Raw genomic sequence first — 26,693 nt, forward strand, 5'->3', positions numbered from 1 at the left:
GGATAGTTTGACAAAGTCTCCCAGGATCACATGCTTTTGTCATTAACGCTTCTCATCCTGTGCTGCACTGGACACAAGCCACTTTGTCCCTCGTCTCCTAACTTTTTGTTTGTCCTCCCTCGACCTCGCCGGCGTCCACTCTGCCAGCCATTCTTTGCGGGTTCAGATAAATCCTATCCCGTTACATTTTCAGGCGCTCTGCAAATCGCTGGCGTTTCCTCTTGTGATGCTCGAAACCCGTCGTCCTAATTCCGCCTGTATCATTTCTTTCCAGTAGAAGTAACAGTAAAAACATTATGACAGCAGAGATCACAGTCACGACTGCGAAAATAATTCTACCACTACATCTTGACCTCGAAGCTAATATTTCATTACTCTCACGTCGACGTCTGCTTAGAACTTTTCCCCTTTTTTTTTTTTTTTTGCACTGTTTCATTCCTTCAGGCGACGTCTTCCCTGAGGACTTCTCCATCATGGCCACAGTGAAGCCGAAGAAGGGAAGCCAGTCCTTCCTCTTGTCGGTGTACAACGAGCAGGGCATCCAGCAGCTCGGACTGGAAGTGGGCCGATCTCCCGTGTTCCTGTACGAGGACCACACGGGCAAGCCCAGCCCCGAGGACTACCCCCTCTTCAGAGGAGTCAACCTGGCTGACGGAAAGTAGGTGGACTCCGGCGTGCGTAGATAAAATGAGTATCAGACTCTGTTTCATGCGCCTTGCCCTTTAATCAGACTGCAGGTGGAAGTTACCCGACTTTGATAGTGGTTTATTTTCATCTAAGTGGTTGAGTAGCACCTGAAGCAGGTGTTTCTTTTGCAAACAGATTTCCTTCCAGCGTGCCTCTTTGCATAATTGCACATCTAATCCTCAATTGTGTAACTTAAGAGACCACTTTTATCGCCAAAAAATGTGAATTTGGGAGAAGTTTCAATGTCAGTCATACATTTGAATGACAACAGAGCAACACAAAAGGGAGCTGTAACCGATTAGCGCTTCGCAACCGGGCAGCTTGTAACCCAGTAAGTGTGTGAATTAACTTTACCTCTCATTCCAGGTGGCATCGAGTGGCCATCAGTGTGCACAAGCAGACCATCACTCTCATTCTGGACTGTAAAAAGAAGGCCACCCAGAAGCTGCTCCGAAGCCCCCACCCCATCGTTGATACCAAAGGAATTTTAGTATTTGGGACTAGAATACTTGATGAAGAAGTCTTTGAGGTAGGCACAATACTACAAATGTCTATCTACACATTTAGATCCCTAACTTGCTGACTGTTGGCTGATTCACAGTTGCTTTCCACTCAAATGTGTTAATCCGTTCTGTTTTCAAAGTAACAAATTGCACGCAGACACCCTGGCACATGCTTTACTTTACAGCTTTGGTGAACTTCTTAGTTGTTTACTCATTACATACAGTTTTATACACAGTCTACAGTTTGCTCCTCACATAGATCTCCTCCTACTTTCACTCCAGCTGTGGATGTTCTCATGCTCCGTCTCATCCTCAGTGCCATCCAAAGCATCTGAGATGCAGCTTTTTAAACCCATTGAATGGCTTCTCAACAACAATGACCAGCACCTGAATCTGGCTTCTCTTCCACTGCTCATTGTGTCGAGTATTTATTTTTGCCTTACATGTATGGCAGATGTTAAAAGAAGAAAGTGCACCTACTGATGCCTTCTGACAGGCAGAATTAGTCGCTGAATGTCAAAAAGTCAACAAGATTATTACAGGTTTAGATTTCATGTCGTCTTTTCAAGGGGTCATATTATGCAAAATTCACTTTGTCAACAGTAATAATCGTCCCCATACCCGGGAATGAGGCTGCAGAAGTGAAGAAAGTCTGTCCTCTCTCCCTGCTCGTTTCAATTTTTAAAAAATGTGTTCAGAAATCAAACCCTATATAGTGTCATCGGGGGTTTAGCCAATCCCAATTAAAGTAGGCCTTCCCTTTGAGTCCTCCCACAATCAGGCAGCTCTGCTCTGGCACATGGCACCACGGGAGGAAGTTCCTCCTCTTCCCAAGATGGGCATGTGTGGGCGGAGCCAGTCCAGCTCAGGCGATCCAATATTCAAATTAATGAAAATCAAGGAACAGCTGGATTTGGGGCAATAAACTTTGAATACAACATTTTTGAACCAACATGTGAAAGTGATGAAACGTTGTATAATATGACTATTTTAAGGGAAACATTTGAAGTTGTGTGCTTGAAGAGCAGAAACAGTTAAAATGCACATGAAATAAGTTCAAAAGGAGACAAAATTTTTAAGTGACTTTCCTGTCATTTTTTCATTTACTATATATTTGACCCTTCCAGACTTTTATATGTGGAATATAAGCTTGTTTGATTCTACAGTATATTTTGATTACAGTGCACATACATGTGACTGTGGAGCATGTGATGGTCCGTCCTCTCTCCCCGTTCTGCTTGACGCGGCTCTCAAAATTGACGATTTGCGGTAGCTGCCACATCCTCTATAGAAGTGTGGATTTTGGTTTGTGAACTCCCCAACATTTGATGGCCAGAACTGCACCACCCACATGCACACAAATTATGGTGAAGTATACTCCACATCTTCCACAAAGAGTTTTCTTTTTCTTGCTGAGTTTCGATTTATGTTGCAGCATCTGCTGTTGTTGCTGGATGCTAAGTTGTCTGGTCTGGTAGTCTAAAAAGCCTGGAGCATTTTGATCAAGTCGCCACATGATGGGTTTATTGGATTGAAAGCTTTTTTTTTTTTTTTTATTGCTGTAAAAGCTTTGTGGGAAAGTATGAAAGACAGAAAGCCTTTTGGAGTTTGTAAAACCTGGAGAAACCTGCCATCATTAGAATATATTTAGTCTAATCTAGTGTGAGAATAAGAATGATTTCGGGATAGTCACTTTAATGAGCGCTCGTGCGGACATTTCTGGCCCTCAAACGTGACTCCTGCGAGGGGCACACACAGTGCACACACCAAAACACACAGAGCGGCACAAGGAATAGTGTTGTCTTTGTCCCTTCAGAGTTGTGCTTGTTTAAAGGGGGATTAGTCTATGAGGCTGAGGCCCTCGATAATAATTAGTAACAGAGGCTGACTGATGTGACTGATGCTGAGCCAGCTGACCTTTGACCTTAGTGCTGCTCAGCAGGAACGGACCAAAAGAAAGAAATATGACATCACCGCCAACATCAACCTCTCGCCCTCCGCTTTGAGTTAAGTCTACCGGGCCATAGGGGTGAGAGATATATGGTGGGTTGTAAAACTAAGATTTAACTGCTTGTCCTCAGTCAGAACCACGACCCAATCATCGCGTTTGAACAAATACAAGTCAGTTCAACTGTACTTGTGTGTGTGTGTGTGTGTGTGTGTGTGTGTGTGTGTGTGTGTGTGTGTGTGTGTGTGTGTGTGTGTGTGTGTGTGTGTGTGTGTGTGTGTGTGTGTGTGTGTGTGTGTGTGTGTGTGTGTGTGTGAAAATGTGGTTTATTAGTGAAGGAGGGTGTTACAATGCTGCTTTATGGTGCACTGACCATGTTCACGTTTTCACTAAAACTATGAACTGTGAAATATTTAATGAGGCATACATGCACACATTTTTATAGCGCACAAGTGTGTTATAGCTATTATTTCCCCATTAGTCTGGTAGCTGTGAATTCTTCCAGCTGCCAACAAGACGATGCCATTTATTCAGGATGAGCTGTAAAATAATACGATTATGAATAATATGAATACCAAGTATTTGTATATCACCCCTCACACACAAACTGCAGCTGAAAGTGCTTTTAGACTAAATAAAACAATAAAATCGAATTATGGGATTCAAATAAGGCATTGAAAAGTCAATATAAAAACACAACATTGAAAAAGAACTTTTTCTAATTAAAAAACTAAAATAAATGATAAAGGCTATGGAAACCAAGTAGATTGGTATTAAAACCAAAAGGATAATTAAATGCAAAGATATTCTTTTTTTTTTTTTAAACCGTCTGAATATGATATATCATACACGAATTGGCAGTTAGTGTCACGATACTCAATATTTGTTATATCAAGCAGTCAGATGACCTAAGAGTAGAATTTGTACAACAGAATATATAAAGTGAGGCAGGTATGAGGGCGCAAAGCCACGAAAATTATTATTTATTTATTTTTTCTCTCTTTCCCCACGAAAAATTTTAAGAATCAATACAAGTAATAAAAACAAATCCTAAAAGCTTCAAGAATCCAGTGAGACATTGCTAAAACTTGCTATTGTAGCCGTAGCATCTCCACCAGGAAAGGGAGGCGATACCAGGAGCATCGTAAATCTGCGTTGCCTGTCAGAGCCGCCAAAACGGTCCAGCGGTTACCGTGGGAACAGCCAGATATTTTGTGAGGGATGTTTAAAGCCCTCCTGCTGTGCGTCTGCCAGTTGGGAGACAGGATAGGCTCCAGTGCGTGCAGAAAATGGAAAATATGCCACATACTTTCCAAATTATGCTCAGGCTGCGCTGGCTTTTCCTCCTCCGAACTCCCTCTTCTCACTCTTTCGCAGTTTAGGCTGATGTTGTGTTGACTTTTGCCAGAGTGGGTTACTACTCAGAGGCGTCCCGCATGAAAGCACGTGTAATCTAATTCAATTTGACCCCCCCCCCCTCAAAAAAAAAAAAAACTAAACTAAAAAACAGCGATTGAAAGTCAAATGTGAAGTCTCTGATCAGTGGTGGGGTTTAATTAAAGATCATCATGGGGTTCTAGAGGAGGCAGAGGAGACATAATTTGAGTGACAGTGCAGGATCTGCCTACTAACTTCTTGCTTTCTTTACATACAGCGTTTAGAAGAGAAGTAGTACTTATACCCTGAAGGTGGTTTGTGGTTTGGTTTCTGACACGGTTATTGTGGTTGCAGGGAGACTGTCTGCCCTCTATAAGTGTCATAATGGTTTTTTTTCAGCAGCTTGCATAAGAGTGCTGTTCAAATGCTTATGACTGAAAAGAATATGAAGCTGATTGAAGTTTATGTAAGCAGGCAGATTTTTTTTTTTTTTCACTTGGTAATCAGAACTCCACACAGTGGCAAAGGGGAATAGTAATTACTCTTCCTATAATGACTGTAATGCAAATGTAAAAATCAGTCATTAAGTCTAATTATCCTCAGCTAGTGACTTTCCACTGTCGTGTTCCTTGATTAGTTTCAGATTGTGAACGTTGAGTATTTTTAAAGTGTTTTTATTTTTTTAGCCGGTGAGACAACTACGGAGGGAGAAAGAAAAGAAAAGAAGATTGTGTCTGGTGATTTCACCATTCACTGTTGTTTCCGTGTGAGTTTGCCAAGAAAAACCCGAGATAATTCAACATCCATACCTTTTTGGTTTTGAAGTGCAGTAAATGTCTGTGGTCGCTTCCGATGGAACACGTGAACCGCGTGGCCTCATTTGGGAGGAGACCAGGGGGAGAGGGTTTGATGTTGAGAGGAACAAGATACAAAGTACGGGATGCAGAGGAGGAGGGGGGGGAGCGGGAGCCGGTGGGTTCGACTGGAGGAGCCAAAAATCTTGGGTCATACTCTGGAAAGAATGAGGAGCTCTCTCTCTCTCTCTCTCCCCGCTGATGTCAGCCTTGGAACGCCAGCTGTACCACATGACTTCATCCAGAGGTTTCCTTGGGATCCGCTGATATCCAGTCCCAGGCTGATGGCGTGGCCGAGCCTTGGGAGACGTGCGTATGTGGGGTGGGGGATAAATCGGTTGAGGATGGAGCTAACAAAGTGGGAAGAAGATGAGAGGAAGATGGAGGCTGAGATATACTGAGAAAGGGGGATTAGAGATGGTATGAGTGGGGGAGTTTGAGGCGCTGTGATAAGGAAAAGGCTGAGGAAGCCTTTAAGAACTGGGATGGGGCAAGCTTTGCAGCCAGAGACAGGAACAAGAAATGAAAACACAACACATGAGCTTGATGCTTGTTTCATTTTGTAACGGCCTGATGAGTTCTTCACATCCTGTTTTCGAGACTTTTCTTCTTATTTTAAACTAAAGATTTGACTGTGTGATTTCAGAATATTCTGACTCTATTTTTATGGTCGGTCTGAGTGACTCTGCCAGGCTTTGACTTGGCTTCTCTTTACAATAACTCTCGGTAGCTCCACTAAAGCTTTTGAAACGGTGGCTTTGCTTTTTTTGCAAATGTACCAGGGCTCAGATTTTTTTTATTTTTTTTTGCTGTGAAAAGCCAAGTGGGTGTCAAAAAGCAATAACAGTTCATTCACTGTTTAAGGCGTGAATAATGGCTTCTCTCCTGGAGCCCCATTAGAGGAGACCTGGAAATTTGATGCCCTGCTTTGGCCTTCGCTGGTAAAAAAAATAAAAATACGAGGGGGCGTTCAGACTGTTTTCAGACTAAATGAAAATCTGTCTTAGAGGAGTGGATTGGAACTGGAGTGGATGATGGAAGCTACATATTTTAGGAGAATGCATTCAGATTCACAAGAGCTATGTGGACAGAACATGTAGATAATGTGACTCCCATGTACGCAGTGAATGTGGATGAGTCATTGCATTTTATTGCTGTTGTGTATGTCAACAGCATGTGCGCTCTGGATGTCTTGCTCATGCGGTGTTGCTTGAAAACCCCAGCTCTGCATAGATTTAAACTTCACCAGTGTCACACAGACGTTTTCCATTAAATCTCCATTGTTCGGCTTTTATTCCCCCTGACACTTTATTGAAAAGTGCATCGGTCAGCATATTTCCTGTCATTTCGTGTCTTCGCCGGAGTCACACTGGAGGAATTTGAGCCTAAGTTAAGCCGCTGGCTGTCTGCAGGTTTCCGGCTTTTGAAATAACCAACTGGTGACCACAAATTTATTGTGTTTCTCTCATGACTGTCACACTGAGTCACCACTACCCCCTTAGAGAAGGACTTCAAAACTGTATAGTTTTTTGTCATAAAAACAAAGCAAAAAAGACAATACAGACAAGTTTTAAAGGCATTCGAATGAAGAAAAACATTGAGGGTTCACTTATATTATCTTGCACACAATGCTTCATCCCATGTGAGTCATCAGTCATCATCAAATGCAAAACTGTGGGGAGGAAACCATAATATCCACATGGAGAACATGCATGCAAACTTTCCACAGAAAGGCTTTCAAGCCGGGGATGTTTTCACTGTGAGGCAGGAGTGCTCACCACTGCACGACCCCTTCTACAATTTAATAAGGTGACACCATTTATTTATTTTTTGCTCTCATTTATATGAATGAAACACGACACAGCCCTGCAGCACCACAAATGCAATCTCAAAAGGATTATAGAGGCACAATAGTAAAAATACAGATATTTTGTGCAAATCTGTATGTTTTTCTCTTAAACTGCAGTTTTGCCAGTGGTTGAATCAAGTTTTTGTTTCCAGACTGAATGAATCTTGGTGTATTGTGACGATAATATTAATTGCATTATCTTCAAACACAAATCTAGATTACTGAACATTTGTATTGGCTTTTCTTTACATTGTAGTAGTCGCATTTGTCTGCTCTGTCTTGTCCATGTCATGCTTCACTGCCAGAGCACACTACACCAATACATTTCTGCTTCGGCTTGAGTAACTCAGGGGAACATGGAGTTTCCATCCCTTCTAATTAAGAGAATTTTCTTTAACTAATGTCAGATGTTTGTCTTTCGCCCCCATATTCTCACTGCTATTCCTTTACTGTGTCAGCAAGCGCTCAAGTGTCCCCTCAGCACTTTTCCTTTTTTTTTTTTTTAATGCAAATTTCAGCAAAATGGCCAAACCAAACGCTCAGAACCGACGTCTGTTAGGTGAGGTGAGCCGTTCTGGTTTCCACTCGTCCAAAAAGAACAGGAAATGGAACTATGGCTGCCCACAGCCCTTTGAGACGTGGGATTCAAATCGTATGCAGCAGGGAGTGTTTATGAGGGCTGCGAAAGTGAGGCGCTGTAATGGTGAAGAAGACTGAGAGGGAGTCAGAAAAACAGGACAACAGCAGTGAGGAGAGGGAATAGTTGGGGTGGCGGATAAGTGGCAGACGGGCTTGTTGCTCTTGGCAGCGTCTCTGAGTGTCGAGATTTCACTTTAAGTCTGCGGGAAATAGTGTATGTGGCAGAAAGTGCTACTGATGTCTGCTCAAGGTTTAAGCCAGCTCATCGTGTGCACGCATGTACTTAAACAATAACGTAGACCATGTACGTCTTGTTTGTTTGTGTCCCCAAGATTATTTATTGCCCCCCGGAGGCAGTGCGCCGACCTCTACAATGTGTTGTTTGGTTTATGTGGTTAGTTTGGAAAATGCCCAGGCGCTGGGACTGCGAGTGTGTCGGTGTGGGCTGGCAGTGGGACCAAGGGCTGGCTCAGAGCTCAGGGGTGACTGTGTAAATATGTCGGGAAAAGTAACTCCCCTTTAAAATGCAGCGAGGGCTCGGGACCTCCCAAGGTCTTATCCTGCGCCGTGGGGCCCTCCTACCCATTTTTCTTTGCTGTCAGCTCACCAGGAGAAAAAGAAAAAGAAACATAGTAAGTTTTTCTTCTTGAAAACTTGTGGGAGGCAACCTGTGTTTGAAGATAAACAAAGCCATTTTCAGGTATCCCTTAGGAGTCCATGAAATAATGAGCATTGCTTTATGCTGTTTATTTCATGGTATGCTGCTCTAAGCTCAAGCAATTGTGGATTTCATGAGACACTGAGTCTTGGTCCCCCGAAACTGACCTGCAGGGGGTTGTTTGACATCACCTAAAGACCTTCCCCTAATTAAAATAACCCCTTCGTCAGTCTCTTTTCTCCTCATCCTGAAGGTATGTGAGAGAACAAGGCCTATACATGTGAATTTGAAGTTTCAGCTCCTTATGGAGCAATTTTAACCCCATTTGCTCTGGTTCGCTGCAGTGCAATGATTTCAAAACAGCCCCAGAGTTGCCTTTCTTCCCATGCATCATATTTTTTCAATTCAGAAGAGGGAACACAATGAACTTGGTCCACCCTGCATGATTGTGGGTCAGATTTAGATGGATACAGATGTTTGGCTGGGCACTCATCAGAGCTCTCTCCTGCCCCCATCTGGACACAGCCAGAAAATCCAGCCGGGAATAATGTGTGTGTGTGTGTAGGAGGGCAAAACAGGGTGAGGTTGAAGGCGAAAAAAAGATGAAAAAAGATGTGTTTTTCTGTCTAGAACTAGATTCAGGTGTCGCTGATCAGTATGGATTTATTATACCTGCAATCTGTAGCTCCTGGCTACAGCCTTATATTCACCTTGGGATTGATTTGCATTTTGTGTCTGTGTGTGTGTGTGTGTGTGTGTGTGCGTGCGTGCGTGCGTGCGTGCGTGCGCGTGTGCGTGTGTGTGTACCTTCCATAGTTTCTTTAACATGAAGTATGTCAAACGAGTTCAGCAGTTGCTCACAGCCACAGGCTTTTCCACCAGAGCTCAACATGGAGAGCATTGGCCAGGAGCAGAGTCATATTTCAGCTGAGTCCAGGGAGATGCTGACAGCCCTGGTATTGTCTGAAAATGATGCCTTAAGCAGCACTCTGATGCTCCAGAGTGATAAATGCCACTGTCCCTTCCATAACAGGAAAGCTGATTGCATGTGTTTTATGGGGTACCCCCCACCCCCACCCCACCCACCCAGAGATTTGGGTGTGATGGCTCTTTTTGTTACACTGTGGTGTGTGCTCTCTTTGGGGGGTGGAATCACTTTTGCTTGTGTGCCTGCATTTGCACGTAATGCTGTGTATTAATCATTCCGCATATGGCATATTTAGGTCTGCCTCTGGGTTGCACATCATCTCCCTCTGGTATGACTTTTAAAATGAAATATGAGCTACAATTTCCCTTATTTTTTTTTTTTTTTAAGCATTTAGGTTAAGCAGTCGGCCTCAGCGTGTGCTGAAACTCTGACTCGCCAAGTGCAGCCGTTGCAATGCAATTCTTCCTCATATAATGATATTGCACCCATTAATAGTAAAAGAATCCATCAAACTACCACTTTATCCAACTATGGGTGAGAGCTGGGTACACCTTGGACATGTCACAGGGCGAACACAGAAGAAAAGACGACAGCATACACTCAAGAAATGTTTTAAAACTGTTGGACGAAACTGTTGGAAGAAAATAGCTGGACAGAGATGCCCATTGGGTCTGAATAATGACATTAGTGTAGTTGTGCGGCATTAATATACACCAGCTGCAACAAAACAAAATGTGCAAATCTTTTACACACCGCAAGAGCAAACATGTATAAAATACATCAGATGATTTTTAATCTGACATGTGAAATTGTGCACAGAAAGGCTGCACTGCGCAGCATAAAGTGTGAAATTGGTGAAGAAGTTGACGCATGCATTTACTCGGCAGGGGAGGCCTAATGAAGACACACTGGGAAGTGGCATGGTGTGAAAAATCACTCTTGTTCAAGCCACTCGGAAATGCCCATAACAGTTGACGCCTAACTGTTCTTTTCTCCTCTAAGTGCACCTTTAAGTTGCTCGAATGCTCCAGCAAGTAATAAAAGTGTGTCTAACATTTCTCTGCCTATCCATCTGAAGTTAGTTTGGTGCAGGACTCAGTTTCTGGCTGGCTTTTTTTTTATTTTTTTATTGTCCAGGACTTTAACTGCAGAATAAAACTTTATATAGTTGGAACTGCTGGTGTGTTGGATGATCCAAGGTGACTGAGTGCAGGGCCACATTCCATATCTTTTTTTTTTTTTCATTCACATATAGCTTTTATTATAGAGTTGTCACCATCAGATAGAACTATCATTTGTTCTTCCCTCTGTAGGGCTCCTACATCAGCCCACTTCTCTTTATAGGTATGCACATGCTCCCCCCCCCCCCCCCCCCCCCTTCACTGTGTACATGTCACACGTCATTAAACACGTTGTACCGTGATGCTCTCAGTGCTGCGAGGATTGTCTCATTAAAACCTAAGGTATCTGATTAATTATTATATCCTGGGAAACGTGGGATCCCACCCATGGTGGTCATAATCTACCATAATATTCCCCAGGTTGCTTTGAGAGATCAGTGAAAAAGAAAGCAAAAAAAAATTGCATTGCTTGAAGACAGTGGGACTGTTTTGTGGTACAGGGGGCTTATTTCTTATTGAGTGTGACCTCATTTCCAACATTGAATACCCATCATCCCGTTTCAGCGAAGCTGTGACACACGATTTTTCAGGAGTGAGAAGAAAAGAGCATCTAGCTGATGCCACGTCTAGCCTCTTCATAGTGTGCAGCTTCCATCCAGTGGCTCAGTGGTAGCCATTTGGAAGTTTCCTGGGAGCTCAGAGCTGGAAGTGCTGTGTAATGGCTCCAGCAGTCCTCTTTTTCCTTTTTGTTTTTTTGGAGGAAGGGATTTGTTTGCCTGCATCCACGAGTAAACCCCTTCTGATAACATAAGCCAAAGACCAGAGCAGGAAACATCCTCTCGCAAGGGTTATTAAAGGATGTTTGACTGGGAGTTCTGTGTTGTACGTTGGGACGTCGCAGTGGGACTGGGACTCGACAGCGAGCTGTTGCTGGTTAGACCACAAATTCAATCCATTGCTCCAGAAAAGCACAGTCCATGGGGAGCTTCAGCTGAGGGATTTTAGAGCATGTTGGCAATTGGGACATAATCAAAAACACTTTATCCTCTTTGGCGGTCTGTTCCCATAGTTCCGTTGTTTCATAAGTTTCCGCCGCCCGCCCCCTCATCTCCTCGCAAATATATTTGCATCGCTGTCGTTGATTGATGTGAAATGACATCACTGGATTTGGACTTGTGATCAGACTGTGTTTGGATAAATGCAGCACTGTGTTTTCTGTGCCATATGCAATCTTTTCAGAAACATGTGGCAGACACACCCAGCTCCCTATGTAGCCCGGGGATCCTTCTGAGCCTTTTTTCTCTCTTGTTCTCGCTTGCTCTTTTTCTATCAATCTCCTCGGTTCTGTCTCCTTTGTGAGTTCCTCTCCCCCCCAACCCCCCACTACTGTTCCACCCCCACGCCATGGATCAGTATATACATACGCCTCTTTAAGTCAGGCTGTGCAGGTCAGCTATCTGTATATGCAGGTTTGCTCCTGTAAGTCATGTTGCACAGGCAATTTGTCTTACGCAATCCGCTCAGGGTTGGGCTGGCATGCTCTGTTTGAAATAATTCATCTTGTTCAAGCCTCGCGCTGCGTATGTGTTTGTGGGTCTCTGGTTATGTGTTTGTGTTGTCATCCCCGGCTAAATGAAGCCAGTTGTTCTGGGTTTTTTTTTATGTTTTTTTTGCAGCTTCTCGCTGTTTGCTGGAAGCTTTTTGTTTCAACTCTGGTGCTTGACTCCGATGCAAAACGGCCCCTATTGGACCATTGACAAAGTTCCTCATCTTTTAGTCACCGTTTGGTTCCCGTGGCTTGACCTAGTTTTAAAACAGCCTGTTCTGCAGCAGAAGTATCTCCTATGTAGATGGTGATACTTTCATTTTTTTTCCTTTACAGGTCACAGCAGAGTCACACCATTACTTTTTCCATGTGCTTGTTTATTTATATGCAGCTCTTTTTTGCTGTTTCAATGAGTCTCATTGTTTTTTTTGGTTTTTTGTTTTTCCTTCTCGTGGCTTTCAGGGAGACATCCAGCAGCTAATGATTGTAGCAGACCATCGGGCTGCCTATGACTACTGTGAGCACTACAGCCCCGATTGTGAAGTGCCAATGCCCGATCAGCCGCAGAACCAGGACCCCAACACTGACGAATATGTAAGTAACTCTACATTTTTCTTTCGAGTTGTATATCTTTAGTAGTCTAATATTTGATGTACAGAACAAAAGTCAAAGCCCAGCTTTCCAAACAAAGGCCTGCCACATACAAGAGATGATGCCATTGTAAGACACTGAAAGAGAGACAATTAGTGTTAAATCTAATTTCCTTAAATCAATAATTGTCTCTAATGCTTGAATAAAATCTTGCATCTTTTTGCTGCAACAGGCCAGTTAGCTTATGCAAGAGATGTGCAATGTGCCAGAGCAAAGTGCTGACTGTGAAGAACGGGGTTATCGGGCTATGCAGCTAGCTAATAATGTTCAGGAATGATGTGGTGCCTGCCTAAGCCTGCATCCCTCTATGGTACAGTATTCTGCCCTGAATACCAATATACTGTGTGCAAACTCATTAAAAAGCAAAAAAAAAAAAGGGTAAAAGGAAGCACTTCCCCTTGACCTTGCTTTGCCCGAGTCCTGCAATGTACATGTGAAGTTGACTTGTGTTTTTTTTCTTTTTTTTCTTTTTCCCCTTAAGGACATTTGACAAACTCATTAAGAAAACTGTGGACAAGTAATTTGTCATTTAGTCTTTGCAAGTTACAACAGGGAGATTCAGCATGAAGTAGACGGCATTCCTGTGTGTTTCTGATCAATGAGCAACCTGTCAGACATACATCAGCCAGCCAGGAGCAGTAGAGCAGTGGATCATGTTTAAAAATAGCTATAATTTATCCCGCAGTCACAATTGTGATTACTCACTGTCACGGCTTCTCTTTTAAGGACACAGAGAATTATTATTATGAATACCCTTACTATGAAGACATGGATGGCAAGCCTTTCAAATCAACCTCTGATGCTGAGACGACCACAAAAGAAGTCCAGGTAGTCCATCAATCAACGTTCCGCCTAAATATCAAACGTATTATTTGAAATGCAACGATATGACATATAAACCTCTTGTCATGTCACAGGTGACAGATAACGACGGCGGCGTGGTGACCCGAGTGCAGGAAGTTCTGACCGGCGGTTTGGGTGGTGCCGGCAGCAAAGTTGTGACCTCAAGTTCTGGTTCTTCTTCCGCTTCGTCTTCTTCCGGCTCATCCAGCAGCTCCTCGGCGAGCTCCTCCGGCGCTGCCGCTGGAGCAGGGGACGCCTACGGAGAGGAGACAAGCCCTTACGATGGCTACGATGGCTACGGTAACTACGAGACCTACTACGACGAATCTACAGCCGCGCCCGACGGTGACACCACCAGACGGGTAACCATCACCAGCATCGGCACCGGGGGCGATCTGAACCTGGGAGCAGGAGGAAAGATCGACCTTGGAACGGGAACTGTAGTCGAAAGGAAGGTGATCAGCAGTGGAGCCGATGGAGGATCGTCCATAACAATCACCAGCAATAAAACAGTAAGTTGACATTGTTATCCAGATTAAGTGTCATTTGTGGAGCCTGTAATGAGCAGTACAGAGGATCCTTTGGTGTCATTTCTTTGTGTTTTACTTTCACTAAATGAGGAAATCAAATCCAACTTTGACACATAACAAAATACAGCAAAACTTACACTAACACTTGGATCAGTCAAAAACTACAATGTATGATATGCTTAAATATGAATTCACTCTGTATCAAAACAACTCATGTAAATGTACTTTATCGTTATGTTGACAAGTTTCATCAGTTTAGACTTTTCAATTTTCCCTATTTAAGAGTTATTTTTTCCTTCCAGCATTAGTATGCAACAAAAATACCACAAATGTAGCTTCTAATTATTATTTTTCCTACATTACTTGTAGAATGCAAGACTCATTCATACATCATGTAGTTTGTTATTCTTCATAGCGCAGCTTTTTTTTTTTAAGATTTCTGTATCGTATAAAGTACATCTGTGTATTTATAGGGAGGAAGTTCCTACGATGACTACAGCCACGTGTATGACTTTGGTGTGGATGGTGATTACACCATTGGCGGCGGTGGCGGCAGCAGCAGCAGCACCGTGCATATTGGCGGTGGCGGCAGCAGCAGTACCGGGCACATCGGTGGCGGCGGCAGCAGCAGCAGCAGTACCGGGCACATCGGTGGCGGCGGCAGCAGCAGCAGCAGCAGCAGTACCGTGCAAATCGGTGGTGGCGGCAGCAGCAGCAGCAGTTCTACGATCACCATCGGGGGCGGATCAGCTGGAGGCGGCTCTGTTTCGGTAGGAGGCGGCTCAGTATCGGTTGGAGGATCTTCCACCTCCAGCGGGGGGTCAGCCAGCGTCGGTACTGGCGCCGGGGGCTCTATCGCCACCGGAACCGGTCTGGGTGTGGACGTTGACGGTGACTACACGGGTCTGGATGGGTTCAAGGAGGAAGACATCACGGATTTTGACAATCTAGATGATTATGGCGACTATGGAGATCTGGAGTACCCCGACAAGGAGGGCAAAGTGCTGCCTGCTGAGACCGACGAGTACTATGGACAGGTGAGAAATAATGCAAGGGCATACTACCAGAAACACATGCTTAAAGATGAGGGTGATAGAGTGATAAGAGCAAAGAGGGCGGGGGTTGATTTTGTTTGTGTCTGTGTTTGCTGTGTAGGTCGATGGAGCTCGTGGCGAGAAAGGACAGAAGGGGGAGCCTGCTATTATTGAGCCTGTGAGTAGCGCAACTTGGACAACATACTTGGAGCGGCAGATTTAGGAAACATGTATGCACAAGAGGGCATTTGCACGTACATACATGTGAGCCACATCCAAACACGGCCCATTCTTCACTTCTGATCGAGAATCCTCAATCCAAACACACCGTCAGGCCACACCAGACCTTTCTCCTGGATGTATGGTGGAACTGCAGCATAAACATTTGGAGAACAGCCATGCAGGGATTGTCAATAATCTCCAAACACAGTGTGGGTAGTGTGTAAACACAAGGGGAAGCAGAGGGAGTAAAGGAACACAAGAGGGTAAGAAATACATTTCCTGCTTCTTTTCCCCAAAATTTCTAATTACATCCAGGGGGGGATAAAACCATCCTTCATTCAGATACATGTAGATAGACGTGATGCTGTGAAGTGGCGGAGGACTTTGTTTTATCTATTTGTAAAGTACATCAGGAAAATGCTCATATCTTTGATGCAAGTGCAGCTGTTTCGCTTCAAACAAATGTCACAGAGTGTACGCGCTCCTGTGATTGAGAGTCTCAGTGTTTATACGTGAGAGCAGAATAGGAGTGTGTGTTTTTGATTCTATTTCCTCGATGACCCTTTTGTGTGCGAGCATGTTCGAGTGCACTCTTTTGTCTCCTGTAAACCTCAGAGATCTGACGGCACCAAAACACCACACAGCCGTGCCCTTCCTGCAAGAGCACAGCGGATATTAACAGGCAAAGATCTTTGCAGTGATTTTATGATGGAAATGCTCAGAAAGTGCAGCTTTGAGGTCCACTGTTTAAATAATAGTTGAGTTATTGTTCACATAAAAATAAGGAAACCAGTATGTTAACTCAAGAACAAACAGAGAAAGTAGTAGTTGTGTGTGTGTGTGTGTGTGTGTGTGTGTGTGTGTGTGTGTGTGTGTGTGTGTGTGTGTGTGTGTGTGTGTGTGTGTGTGTGTGTGTGTCGCTGCAGAGCTATAACAGTGCACCTCTCAGTTAGATGCTTGGGAGTGGTTGCTGAAGTGCTGGCAGCTTTTTCATGCAATACATTAAAAATTTACCAGAATAGGCATAATTTCAAATATCAAAGCACACTCACATAGATACTCTAGTTTAATTCAACACGCATAATCAAATAGCTCATTTGCTTGTGTGAAATTAATTAATAATCCCTGATGAGTACTTTTCTGAGCGTGTGCAGGTAGAAGAGCACCTCAGGGTGTCTCTCTCTCTTTGTGCAGTGTCATTTACCTTCCTGTACTGAGGATTAATTGGGAGCGCACCTGAAATGACATGCAGGAATGTACATAGAGTTTGCAAAAAATGGGAACCTAATAGAAAGTTGTGTTCAGACACATTTCCACGTGTGTGTAGTGAACCAGAGCTGTGTATTAATAACCCCAAAAAGCCTCTGAGTGCACGATTTGGGATGGTTTGTAAACAGACGTGTACATGAGAATGAGGGCATGATAAAACAGCATTGACTCTTGTCTTAACCAATGATTTCTGTGCCTGTGTGTTTCAGGGAATGCTGGTGGAGGGTCCGTCTGGGCCTGAAGGGCCAACAGTAAGTCAGTTTATCTGATGCTGGATCACTGGCACCAACTTAACTTCCTCTTTTTCCTCCCTAACGTGTCTTCTTTGGAATGATTAACCAAGTCTGTGTGTACAATTTCGGAAAAAACACCTGTTTTAAAATGCGCCAAAGACAGCGTCACTGAAGTGATATGTGCTCGGATGTGTTTGAATTTAATGGTTTATTTAGGGAGACTTGACATCCTGCAGATGTATTCCCTCAGTGACCATCCCCTCAATGCTTCAGCTACAGTATAGACAAATAGCAAGCTCCTCACAAAAGGATTTACAGCTCGTCCAGCTGTCCCATAAGGCTGCATGCATTCCTTTCTTCTATGTCTGAAAAACTTACATATGCATAAAAGTCAAATGAGGTCTTTTGTTTCAAATAGGGCCTGCCAGGACCCCCAGGTTCTTCTGGACCACCAGGCGGTTCTGGAGATCCCGGAGAGAGGGTGAGGAGACATTTTTTATATGTTTTGGGATTTCACTGAATACCAAGCCGACTCCGTTCCAGTTGTAGTTAGAGTACTCATGTGTGCGTGCATTATTTTCCATTTCAGGGTCTTCCGGGTCGTCCTGGTCTTCCTGGTGCTGATGGTCTGCCAGGACCCCCTGGTACTGTCATGATGCTGCCTGTAAGTAAATAACAGTTGCTAAGAGAGAAACATCATAAAACATGCTTTTTCTCCCCCTCCTCCTGCGTTTTGTGCTAAGACATTTTCCAACGGCTCCTCGTACAACATGTCTAATGCCAAGTATGATGCGTGTTTCGCTGTTTTATCAATAACTCTTACATGTGCTTTACACCTCGTACTGGAATGAAGGGGATTTCCTATGAAGACATGTTTGAGAGACTTATTTCTTTTAAATATTTGGTGATTTATCTCTGTGCTTGAGCAGCCCCTTGTGGCATGCTACATAAGATACATGACTGTCACCTGTTGAGCTCACGCTTAGTTGTTCTCCACCCACTTTTTTTTTCCCACAAACCTATCCCACATTCTTTTTGCCAAAATTCTGGCTATCGAGTGTCTGCCCAGGAAGTTGTCTGGCTCTAGACAGGAAGCGGCGCAGTCGGTTTCTTACTGTAGCTTCAGCTGCGTCCAATGATTCAGTTGCAGCCGCCATCCAGACGACTTTCTGCAGTGCCTACCTCCTCGACTTTCTTTTTGCTCATATTTGGGAGATGTCTGACAACGGGCCGCTGTCAGAGCTGATTAGTTGTGCAGATGTGAAGTTGCGGTTTTCAGGGGTTTTTCACAGAGCTGTCTGGCTGAGCCGTGAGGCTGGCTCTGTCTGGACAGTGACTCAAGTTACTGCTGGAGTTCAATTCTACAGGTCTAATCAGAAACATGCATTGTTTCACTCCTTCTTTTTTTTTTTTGCACCCTTGCGCCACCATGATGCTTTTTGGGCGTGTTGTACAGAAAATGTAGAAACAGAGGGGCATGTTTTTATTGTGGTGAAATTTTCTCGCTAGCCTTGTTCTTTCCTTTTCCTTTTCAGAAAAAAGGTGTGATTACAACCAAAATATAAAGAGTAAATCTTGATCAAACTCAGCAGAGAGTTTAGATATGAATAACAGTTGTGAAACTCTGGTGCTGTGGAGAGATATTGTTTGTTGTGGTTGAGTTGCAATAGATGTGACTCAGCCCTCATGGTTTGAATCAACTGTTTTGTATAAAAAAAATTTTTTTGGGCATCTTGGTAACAATGACTCCTGCACCTTATTTCACTGTGGTGCTGATGTGCATCCGTAGTGCTGACCACAGTGTCGTGTAATCTGACCCAAGATGTCTGGCTCGCACCACCACCATCCAGGACTTGTGGTGCAGCTTGCAAGCCTCGTATTCTCTCATGCTGTAATGCTGGTTTATCACCACCAGATGGCTGTAGAATTTGAAGCTCATTTCTGCCAGACAGGCACTGATGGAGCTCATGTGACAGCGAGAGGCTGATGCTAAGTTCAGCATCTGTTGCACAGTTCAGGCATGGGGAGATCTTCCTAATGAATTCGGCTCATTTTTCTTGTTGGTTTCATCTTAACTAAACTAAAACTTACTCTTTCATTCCCTCCCGCAGTTCAGAATGAGTGCAGGAGGAGACTCTGGACAGAAGGGACCTGCTGTATCAGCGCAGGAGGCCCAGATGCAAGCCATCATGCAGCAGGCCAGGGTAACAGTTCAAACCTGAACCAATAATATATATATTAGATATTTCACCAGTGTCCATGCTTGTTCTGAAGAAAAAGGTGCAGATATTTTCATTTTCCTAATCAGCATCAATAGCATAATCCTGTCCACTTGAAATTACTACAATATTTACATAGTGTATTCCATGCATTTTATATGGTCGATTCTTAATATTTTTACATATAACGTGTGTATCGTTCAAACACAGCAGCACACACAAACAGAAACTGTAAAAATATATCCAATATGTTATGGTTCCCACTTGTTTAACTTGATCCTGTTGTTCTAATTTCTTTGTTTTCTGTGTTCAGCTCGCTATGCGTGGACCTACAGGACCAATGGGTTTGACTGGCAGATCCGGTCCTCTGGTATGTATCTAAACAAAAGTAAAAAATCAATACTAAACTCTTTCTAAAAAAGGATAACACGGCAGCTAGTACAGTGCACAGTAGTAAGAATGAAAACAGACACAGATTAAAGCTTTGTTTATGTATTATGTATGTATTGTGTACCTCACTTTTTTTACCCACCGTTTTGCTTCCCAGGGTCCTCCTGGTGTATCAGGTCTGAAGGGAGAATCTGGAGATTCGGGACCTCAGGTACTGCTACGTAACATGCTCTTTTGATGCTCTACCTTCAAAGTGTGTTTACGAGAAGTAACGTTACACAGTAATGGTGTGCTTTTCCTTGATTTCGTGTCATATTTTCAGTTTTTAGAGGCATGAAATGAAGAAAAGAAAATGACAAAAGAAAATCATTTATATTGAGCACAAGTGTATCTATTTCAGGGACCGCGCGGGCCTTTGGGAGGATCCGGACCCCCTGGAAAGCCTGGCAGGAGGGTGGGTTGTCAACCGAGTTGTCGGGATCAAACACTACAGTGGTTCATATACATTTCAGAGCGCGTGTGTGATGTCGTGAGTGCTAAGTGAGCGTCTTCATGCATTCACGTGTGAGCACCTGTTGTTTCCCGCAGGGTCGCCCAGGAGCTGATGGTGCCAGAGGCATGCCAGGACAGACTGGACCAAAGGTATCCCATGTCCTAATCCACTTCAGTGCACCATATTTCCTGATGTTTGAATATATCTGAAGCTAACGGGTTTTTTTTTGTTCCCTTCTCTTCAGGGAGACCGAGGTTTCGACGGTCTGGCTGGACTTCCTGGTGAAAAAGGACACAGAGTGAGTCTTTCCTTCTGCCATCTGTGGAGAACGCGCATTATTCTTGACACAAACAACCGTTAGACATGCTAATGTTTGTTTTCGCAGGGCGAGTCTGGTCCCTCCGGACCTCCCGGTGCTCCAGGAGAGGATGGAGAGAGGGTAATAAAGAAACATTTGATTTCACACCTGCCTCTTTGCTTTTTTCCCCCTACAAGCGTGTGATGAATACGTTTCCTGCGTCTCACCTTTTTGCTGTAGTTGTTATGCAGCCGAGTTGAACATTTTCTCTTCACCAAACCCACCTTTTTGTCACCACTCAAGTGTTATTTTTTTACTTCCTTTCTGAATTTCCTACCTTTATCTCTATCTAATCTCCCTCTCCTTCCACATTACCCTCAGCTGATGCAACCTGATCCCCTCTCCCTTTACTTTTTCTCTCCGTGTCTCCCGATTATCTCTGCAATGCACCCCCCCCCCCATCCCTGTATTATCATTCACTGTCTGTTCCACAGTCTGACCTGTTCTGTCTCTTTCCCAGGGAGATGATGGAGAGATCGGACCCAGGGGACTTCCTGGTGAACCAGTGAGTGATCGCTCGTATTACCATCCAGTCTCACACAGCTGAGAGATCGTGTGATAGAGAGGAGCGCTCCAGGCCTGCAAGTCGCCGTGTTATTGTGTTAGCGAACAATCATACGGTCTGATGGTACCATAGATCATCTGCAGACAGCACTCCCCTGTTCATATACATATGAATTGAAAAAAAAAAATATATATATATATATATATATTTTTTTTAGCTCTACGCTGCTGCAAAGTGCATTCTGATCAGGCTTTCCTTGTGCCTTTGGAGGTGAAGAAAAGCAGGCAGCTCACATCAAGCTTGTTATAATAGCCTCCCACTCTCTCAGGCAGGATAGTCCCCACGGAGGAGGGGAAAAAAGAGGCAGGGAAGGAGGAATCATCACAAGGTCCTTGACATCCACTGTTATGATTTACTTTGTCCACAAGGGTGTGCTACATCGGTTTGCGTGCAGGTTGTCTAGTTAGGTAAGCGGCTATGAGGCACAGCACCGAATTTCAAAGCAGCGTTGGATAGGCACAGCTGTGGGGGAACGAGTGTGTAGTAGAGATAGAAAGAAAAGACACAACCCCACTCTGTTGAATATCCTCAAGGACGTTTGGGAAGCGGGGTTATTTACAGTCGAGTAGTTCTAAAACTTGATTTAGGTGAACGTGTTTAAAAATCCATTCCCCGCTTTCGCAGGTGTGATGTCATTCTCGATTTCATTTCCTTCCTTTTTGCTTCCAACAGGGTCCACGTGGTTTGCTGGGACCAAAAGGACCTCAGGGACCTCCTGGACCACCTGTGAGTCCCCCTTGTGCCCCCCTCTTTATCGTTTCATATCCTCAGTGTCACTATAAATGTATTGTTTAGTGAGCACAATCAATTTTTCATACCATCTCACGGGCGACGACGAACAAAATGCGCTGCAAAACAACACCCACGGGGAGATTCAGAAACTCGGCGCACCTCAAACCGAATACACAAAATGTAGCTTGTGTTATTGGCTTTAACTCAAGTGTTTCAGACAGATGCAGAGTGAAGCCTAATCTAATATCTCTCTATAGCGTTTAAAGATCCCAAAATATAATAAATCACAAGCATAAGAGTCACATAGTGCAGATGGAACTGTTTCAGAATTTTTTATAAAAAACAATGCATTTGAAATTCCTTATTTTGCAGACGTGTTGGCCTTTGTTTTTGTTTTTGTTTTCTTTTTTTTATTGTGTTGTATGTCTCCTCTGCATTAGGGCGTTACTGGAATGGATGGCCCCTCCGGACCCAAGGGAAACATCGTAAGTGCAGATTAAATTAAGTAAACTGTTAATGCACTTATAAAAACAAACAAATACACAACGGCTGCTGAACCCTGAGACGCAGCGTCACTTCAGCGTCTCCTCCTGTTTCACGCGGACAAAAGATATACTGTTTGGATCTATTGGAGGAGTCCGCCGTGGCCAATTTGATCATTTCAGCTCAATTTCTGGTAGTCCGCCACAACGAGAGAATATCTAACTGGAGCAGCTCGTCTGTTCTTTTGGGAGTTTTAACAACAAGGTAAAGATAGAAGATCAACACCCTTCCCAGCCTCGTGGACTGAGGAAACATAATTGATTGCCAGTTATCTCAGAGTGAAGGTGTTTTGTGTTTGTGGTTCAGCAGTTCCTTTCATTAGGAAAATAGGTTTGAGAGTCTATGCTTAGTGTTTTTATGTTTGTTTTCTTTCAACCAGCGCAAGATGTGTTTTTAGTTAAGAAAGAAAGAAAAAGAAGAAAAAAAGGAAAAGCAGTGATGCGCTGTTGGACATCGTTTAATTGAGGCCTTTTTAGAGGTGCATTTCGCTTTTAATGAACCTTGTGGAGCAGCAAATTACTCCTCACTTCACATGGGTTTTTCTCGGGTAAATAAAGTAATCAATCTTTTAATTCATAATGAGATCTCTAAAAATGTGCTTCATTTCTTTTCAGGGACCTCAAGGAGAGCCAGGGCCTCCCGGACAGCAAGGCAACCCAGGTGCTCAGGTGAGTGATGAACATGTTTGTCTAGCATTAAATTTCTCTCCACTCATCCATCACATTAAATGTTTTGAGCACGTTTTATTGTTTCTACAGGGACTTGCGGGCCCTCAAGGAGCCATCGGGCCCCCAGGAGATAAGGTAAGATATCACCCGATTGCTGAATGTCGTTACAACACAATGTGTGATTCCTGCAACTACAATGGGAAAATCTGCCAGCTGATAAAACGCAGATAGGTCCAGACCCAGAATTGGTCAAATTTGCAGAAAATCGTCTCATTCATTTGCATGAGGAAAAAAAGGCAAGTTGCCATCTTCTACCCGTTCCAAATGCTTATCACACTGTTATGCAAACATACCCCCCCCAAAAACACAGTCGCAGATATTGCAGAGGAGACAGTGCAGGCAGATTTAAATCCTGCTGCATTTTAATCCAATTTCAACTAAGTCACAATTGCCAGCTTATATTGAGGATATTCAGTTTATTACTGAACAGCTGGAACAGAACAATGAAGGTATTGCAGGTATTGTGTTCCCCTTTAATATAAAGAAAAGACCAGGAAACCATAGCGTTGCATGACTTACAATTGAATGAAACAAAAATAAATCAGTCTTGTAACATGGAAATGGCTGCAGGCTGAAAGACAATATATCAGCAAGGCTGCAACTCAAAGGTGCTACAAAACCTCAGTTTTCAGAGAAATTGGCTTAGATTTGATAAAGAACAGAAATAGTGTAAAAATGCTGTTCTGTAGCCACGTTATAATTTGTCATTTATTATCATTTGGTGCTGCCATTGTCGAGGCAATCGTCTATATCTTTGATTCCACATCAGTTGTTTCTCTCGCATCGTCACGAGGTTGACATTTGCAGGTTGTCAACAGTGTTTGCATGAAATGAAAAATGATTGCAAGTAAGGGCCACATTATCATAATTCATCTTTTACTGATGGATCTGTCTTGGACAGCTTTATCCAACGCTGGGTCACAGAGCAAAGGCAGGGTACTTCCTGGACACGTCATTTTATTTAACATTTTCAACGGCACTGTCCTTCCTATATCAGAAGATTCATACGTTTTGTTCATATATTCTTGATCTGATAGTCGGACAATTATACACCAACATCATATGACCCTCAACATTTTCTGTGAAATTCAAACTTTGCGATGACATAATATTGAACTTCTGCCTTTTGTTTCTCATCTAGGGACCAACTGGAAAACCAGGCTTGCCAGGAATGCCAGGAGCTGATGGCCCACCGGTGAGTTAACATCCAAAACATCTCATAAGCACACCTACAGCATCCTCTTCTCGCTCCCTCCCCCTTTCTGTTTCCGAGACAGTGCATCATTCATTTCGACCCACTTAACACATGCAAAAACATGCTGAGCTAATTACACATATAAGACATATGAATGATGCAAGCTATTATCACAGATGTAAATCGGCGGCGCAACACGCCTACGTAGAGGCGTAGATGGTGTACGGGGAAACACTTTCTTCCTCCATCTCTGCTCAGGCAGCACGCAGCACACCTGCACACACGGCAGATGTTCCTCAGAAGACACCAGGTGGCACCTGAGAGAGATCGAGACAAGATAGGTTGTGAAACGTGACCATCAGGCCAAGAAAAAATAGAGTGGGAGAGATAGTGAGGGAGAGGAGGAGGAGAGCCCCCCCCCCCCCCCACCCCGCTCTGTCTTTTAATGGCTCTCTTTTCAGAGTAGAAATGGCTTTCCCCCATTTGCACACGAAGCTTTTTTTTTTTTTTTTTTTCTATCCAGCCATTTGTTGCTGGTACCATAATATTCCCAGTCTCAGTGCTTCCTCTCTAGCCCTTATTTCTGTATCTATTTCCTTCTTCATCCTCATGTCACTAAAAACCCATCTGGGGATTTTCAAAGCTGCTTTTGTCTCCTGAGAATCCAATCAATTTCCTCCTGGTCTCGCTCTCTCTTTCTTTTTTTACCTGGACATCATTGTGTGTATTACCGTCGATGGGCATTTTTGTGCCATCTCTGCTGTGTATGTGTGTTCACATGCATGTGCAGTTTGTGTGTTATATATTGTGGTAAATCATACTGGCAGTAATGGCTTTTAGACGGCAATAATAGCTGGTAGTGCCTCTGTAACACTCTGCATTAAAGGTAAAAAAAATCCTAAATGAGATCGATCTCGAAAGGCCCTTTGTGCAATTTCCCAGCCTGATACGTCCGCCAGTATTTTTACAGCCGAATCCCTCTGTTATAGGGGTGTTGTAGTATTTATGGTGGTAATTATCCTGTAATGATATGCAATAATATTACTCTTAATAATTCACAGGGTCACCCTGGGAAAGAGGGGCCTAACGGAGAGAAAGGACACATGGTGAGTTCTCTATCTCTATTATTCTCTCTCTTAGCCTGCATTTAGTTACAGATTTCCAGGTTCCTTTTTCCCTCCCGTTGTCCTAGTTCAGGCGCATTTGCATAAAATGTTTTGCATGAGTGTGGATTGCATTAGCACTTTTGCATGTATGGTAATTGTGTGTACGCGTGCTGCAAAACTCTCATCAAACATGTGTTTCTGCAGGGTCCCGCTGGCCCTCAAGGTCCCATTGGTTATCCGGGGCCCCGAGGCGTGAAGGTGAGCTTATTATCAACCACTAACAAATTAACTTTCCATATCGTTGTCTAGTGCTCTGCAATTAGCAACTCTTGTGGACTGATATTGTCCATTATCTGACTCGAGCATCTCTTAATATGATTATTAATGTTGTTTTCATAAATTACATTGCTGTAATGAAACGGTTTGGATTAGTTTGATATCATCTGCGTTTGTCACCGTGACACAAGGATGGCTTAAAGATGAAAATGGTGGGGAGGACATTACTCAAGACCTTATACTGCTCATCCCATCTAAGGTGGTGGTGCTGAGGTTGCTTGCAGCGGCTGACAGCAGCCGGAGGCGTTCAGCCTTTGTCTTGTTTGGTGTCATTAGCAGCTGATAAAACCGAGACAAAAGAAGCCCCGTCAAATAATTCCTGGCAAGACGGTGTGACTGATCCGATCATTAAAGCTTCCACTGAGAGAAAGAGGATCACACAAGTGGCTTGACTTGCAGTTGACAGTTCCCCCTCTGTCACGTGAAGGCAAAAGCTGCTCTCAGGGAAGATGAGAAGAATGGTGGGACAAAGAAAAAAGGAAACGTGGGAATCTCCTGAGCTGAGCTATAAGGGAGGAAAAAGCACTTAAATGCATCAAAATGCACACAATGGGGGAAGAAATACAGCTGTCAGCTAAGAAAAGCTTTCCTGTCGTGGAAAATGTCCTTTTCTTTGTCCCGTACTGAATCTTTTCTTGTGTCGCAGGGTGCTGACGGTGTTCGCGGCCTTAAAGGGCACAAGGGTGAAAAGGTGAGCCAATGCAGCAGGGAAGATTCATGTTTATATGGAACATTAACACATGGATAACACTGATGGTGATTATGGCCACGAGTTTATTGGTGAATGGCGGTTTTATGCTAATGGCGATCTCAATTAAGTCGGTAATTTGCTGGTGCTGCATAATATGTGCTTGTTTTCGAGTGCACCCCCACCCCCACCCCCGCCCGCCTGCATATCTACACAAATGGCTTTAACATCTGTATTATGAAGGACTCCATCATCACTCTGTCGTCTTCATTTTTCTCCCCAGGGAGAAGACGGTTTCCCCGGCTTCAAGGGAGACATGGGCATCAAGGGCGACAGGGTGAGGCTTGTTTACGCTTTCCTCCACTGTGCGATCAAACACTGAAGTGTGCTAATTTGATGGTTTTACTTTGAGAGGAATGGAAGCTCTCTATTTTTATCCCACAACTGC

At 43.7% G+C, this 26,693-nt stretch overlaps 1 protein-coding gene across 2 annotated transcripts in view; it reads left to right on the top strand.

Moving 5' to 3' along the window:
- col5a1 (procollagen, type V, alpha 1) overlaps positions 1-26,693 on the top strand; it is a 76,971-nt gene that overhangs the window by 22,374 nt on the left and 27,904 nt on the right. For both annotated transcript variants that reach the window (XM_080476482.1, XM_080476483.1), the window contains exons 3-29: positions 445-658; positions 1,054-1,216; positions 12,573-12,704; positions 13,488-13,589; positions 13,679-14,116; positions 14,608-15,171; positions 15,290-15,346; positions 16,869-16,910; positions 17,311-17,373; positions 17,482-17,556; positions 19,004-19,096; positions 19,425-19,481; positions 19,659-19,712; positions 19,902-19,955; positions 20,090-20,143; positions 20,239-20,292; positions 20,380-20,433; positions 20,813-20,857; positions 21,590-21,643; positions 22,090-22,134; positions 22,807-22,860; positions 22,951-22,995; positions 24,062-24,115; positions 25,177-25,221; positions 25,426-25,479; positions 26,204-26,248; positions 26,529-26,582. In XM_080476482.1, coding sequence (XP_080332608.1) covers positions 445-658; positions 1,054-1,216; positions 12,573-12,704; positions 13,488-13,589; positions 13,679-14,116; positions 14,608-15,171; positions 15,290-15,346; positions 16,869-16,910; positions 17,311-17,373; positions 17,482-17,556; positions 19,004-19,096; positions 19,425-19,481; positions 19,659-19,712; positions 19,902-19,955; positions 20,090-20,143; positions 20,239-20,292; positions 20,380-20,433; positions 20,813-20,857; positions 21,590-21,643; positions 22,090-22,134; positions 22,807-22,860; positions 22,951-22,995; positions 24,062-24,115; positions 25,177-25,221; positions 25,426-25,479; positions 26,204-26,248; positions 26,529-26,582 — 2,765 coding nt within the window. The remainder of the gene's footprint in view (positions 1-444; positions 659-1,053; positions 1,217-12,572; positions 12,705-13,487; positions 13,590-13,678; positions 14,117-14,607; positions 15,172-15,289; positions 15,347-16,868; positions 16,911-17,310; positions 17,374-17,481; positions 17,557-19,003; positions 19,097-19,424; positions 19,482-19,658; positions 19,713-19,901; positions 19,956-20,089; positions 20,144-20,238; positions 20,293-20,379; positions 20,434-20,812; positions 20,858-21,589; positions 21,644-22,089; positions 22,135-22,806; positions 22,861-22,950; positions 22,996-24,061; positions 24,116-25,176; positions 25,222-25,425; positions 25,480-26,203; positions 26,249-26,528; positions 26,583-26,693) is intronic.

The sequence above is a fragment of the Lipophrys pholis genome, assembly GCF_963383615.2.
Source record: "Lipophrys pholis genome assembly, chromosome: 12".
Taxonomy (NCBI): domain Eukaryota; kingdom Metazoa; phylum Chordata; class Actinopteri; order Blenniiformes; family Blenniidae; genus Lipophrys; species Lipophrys pholis.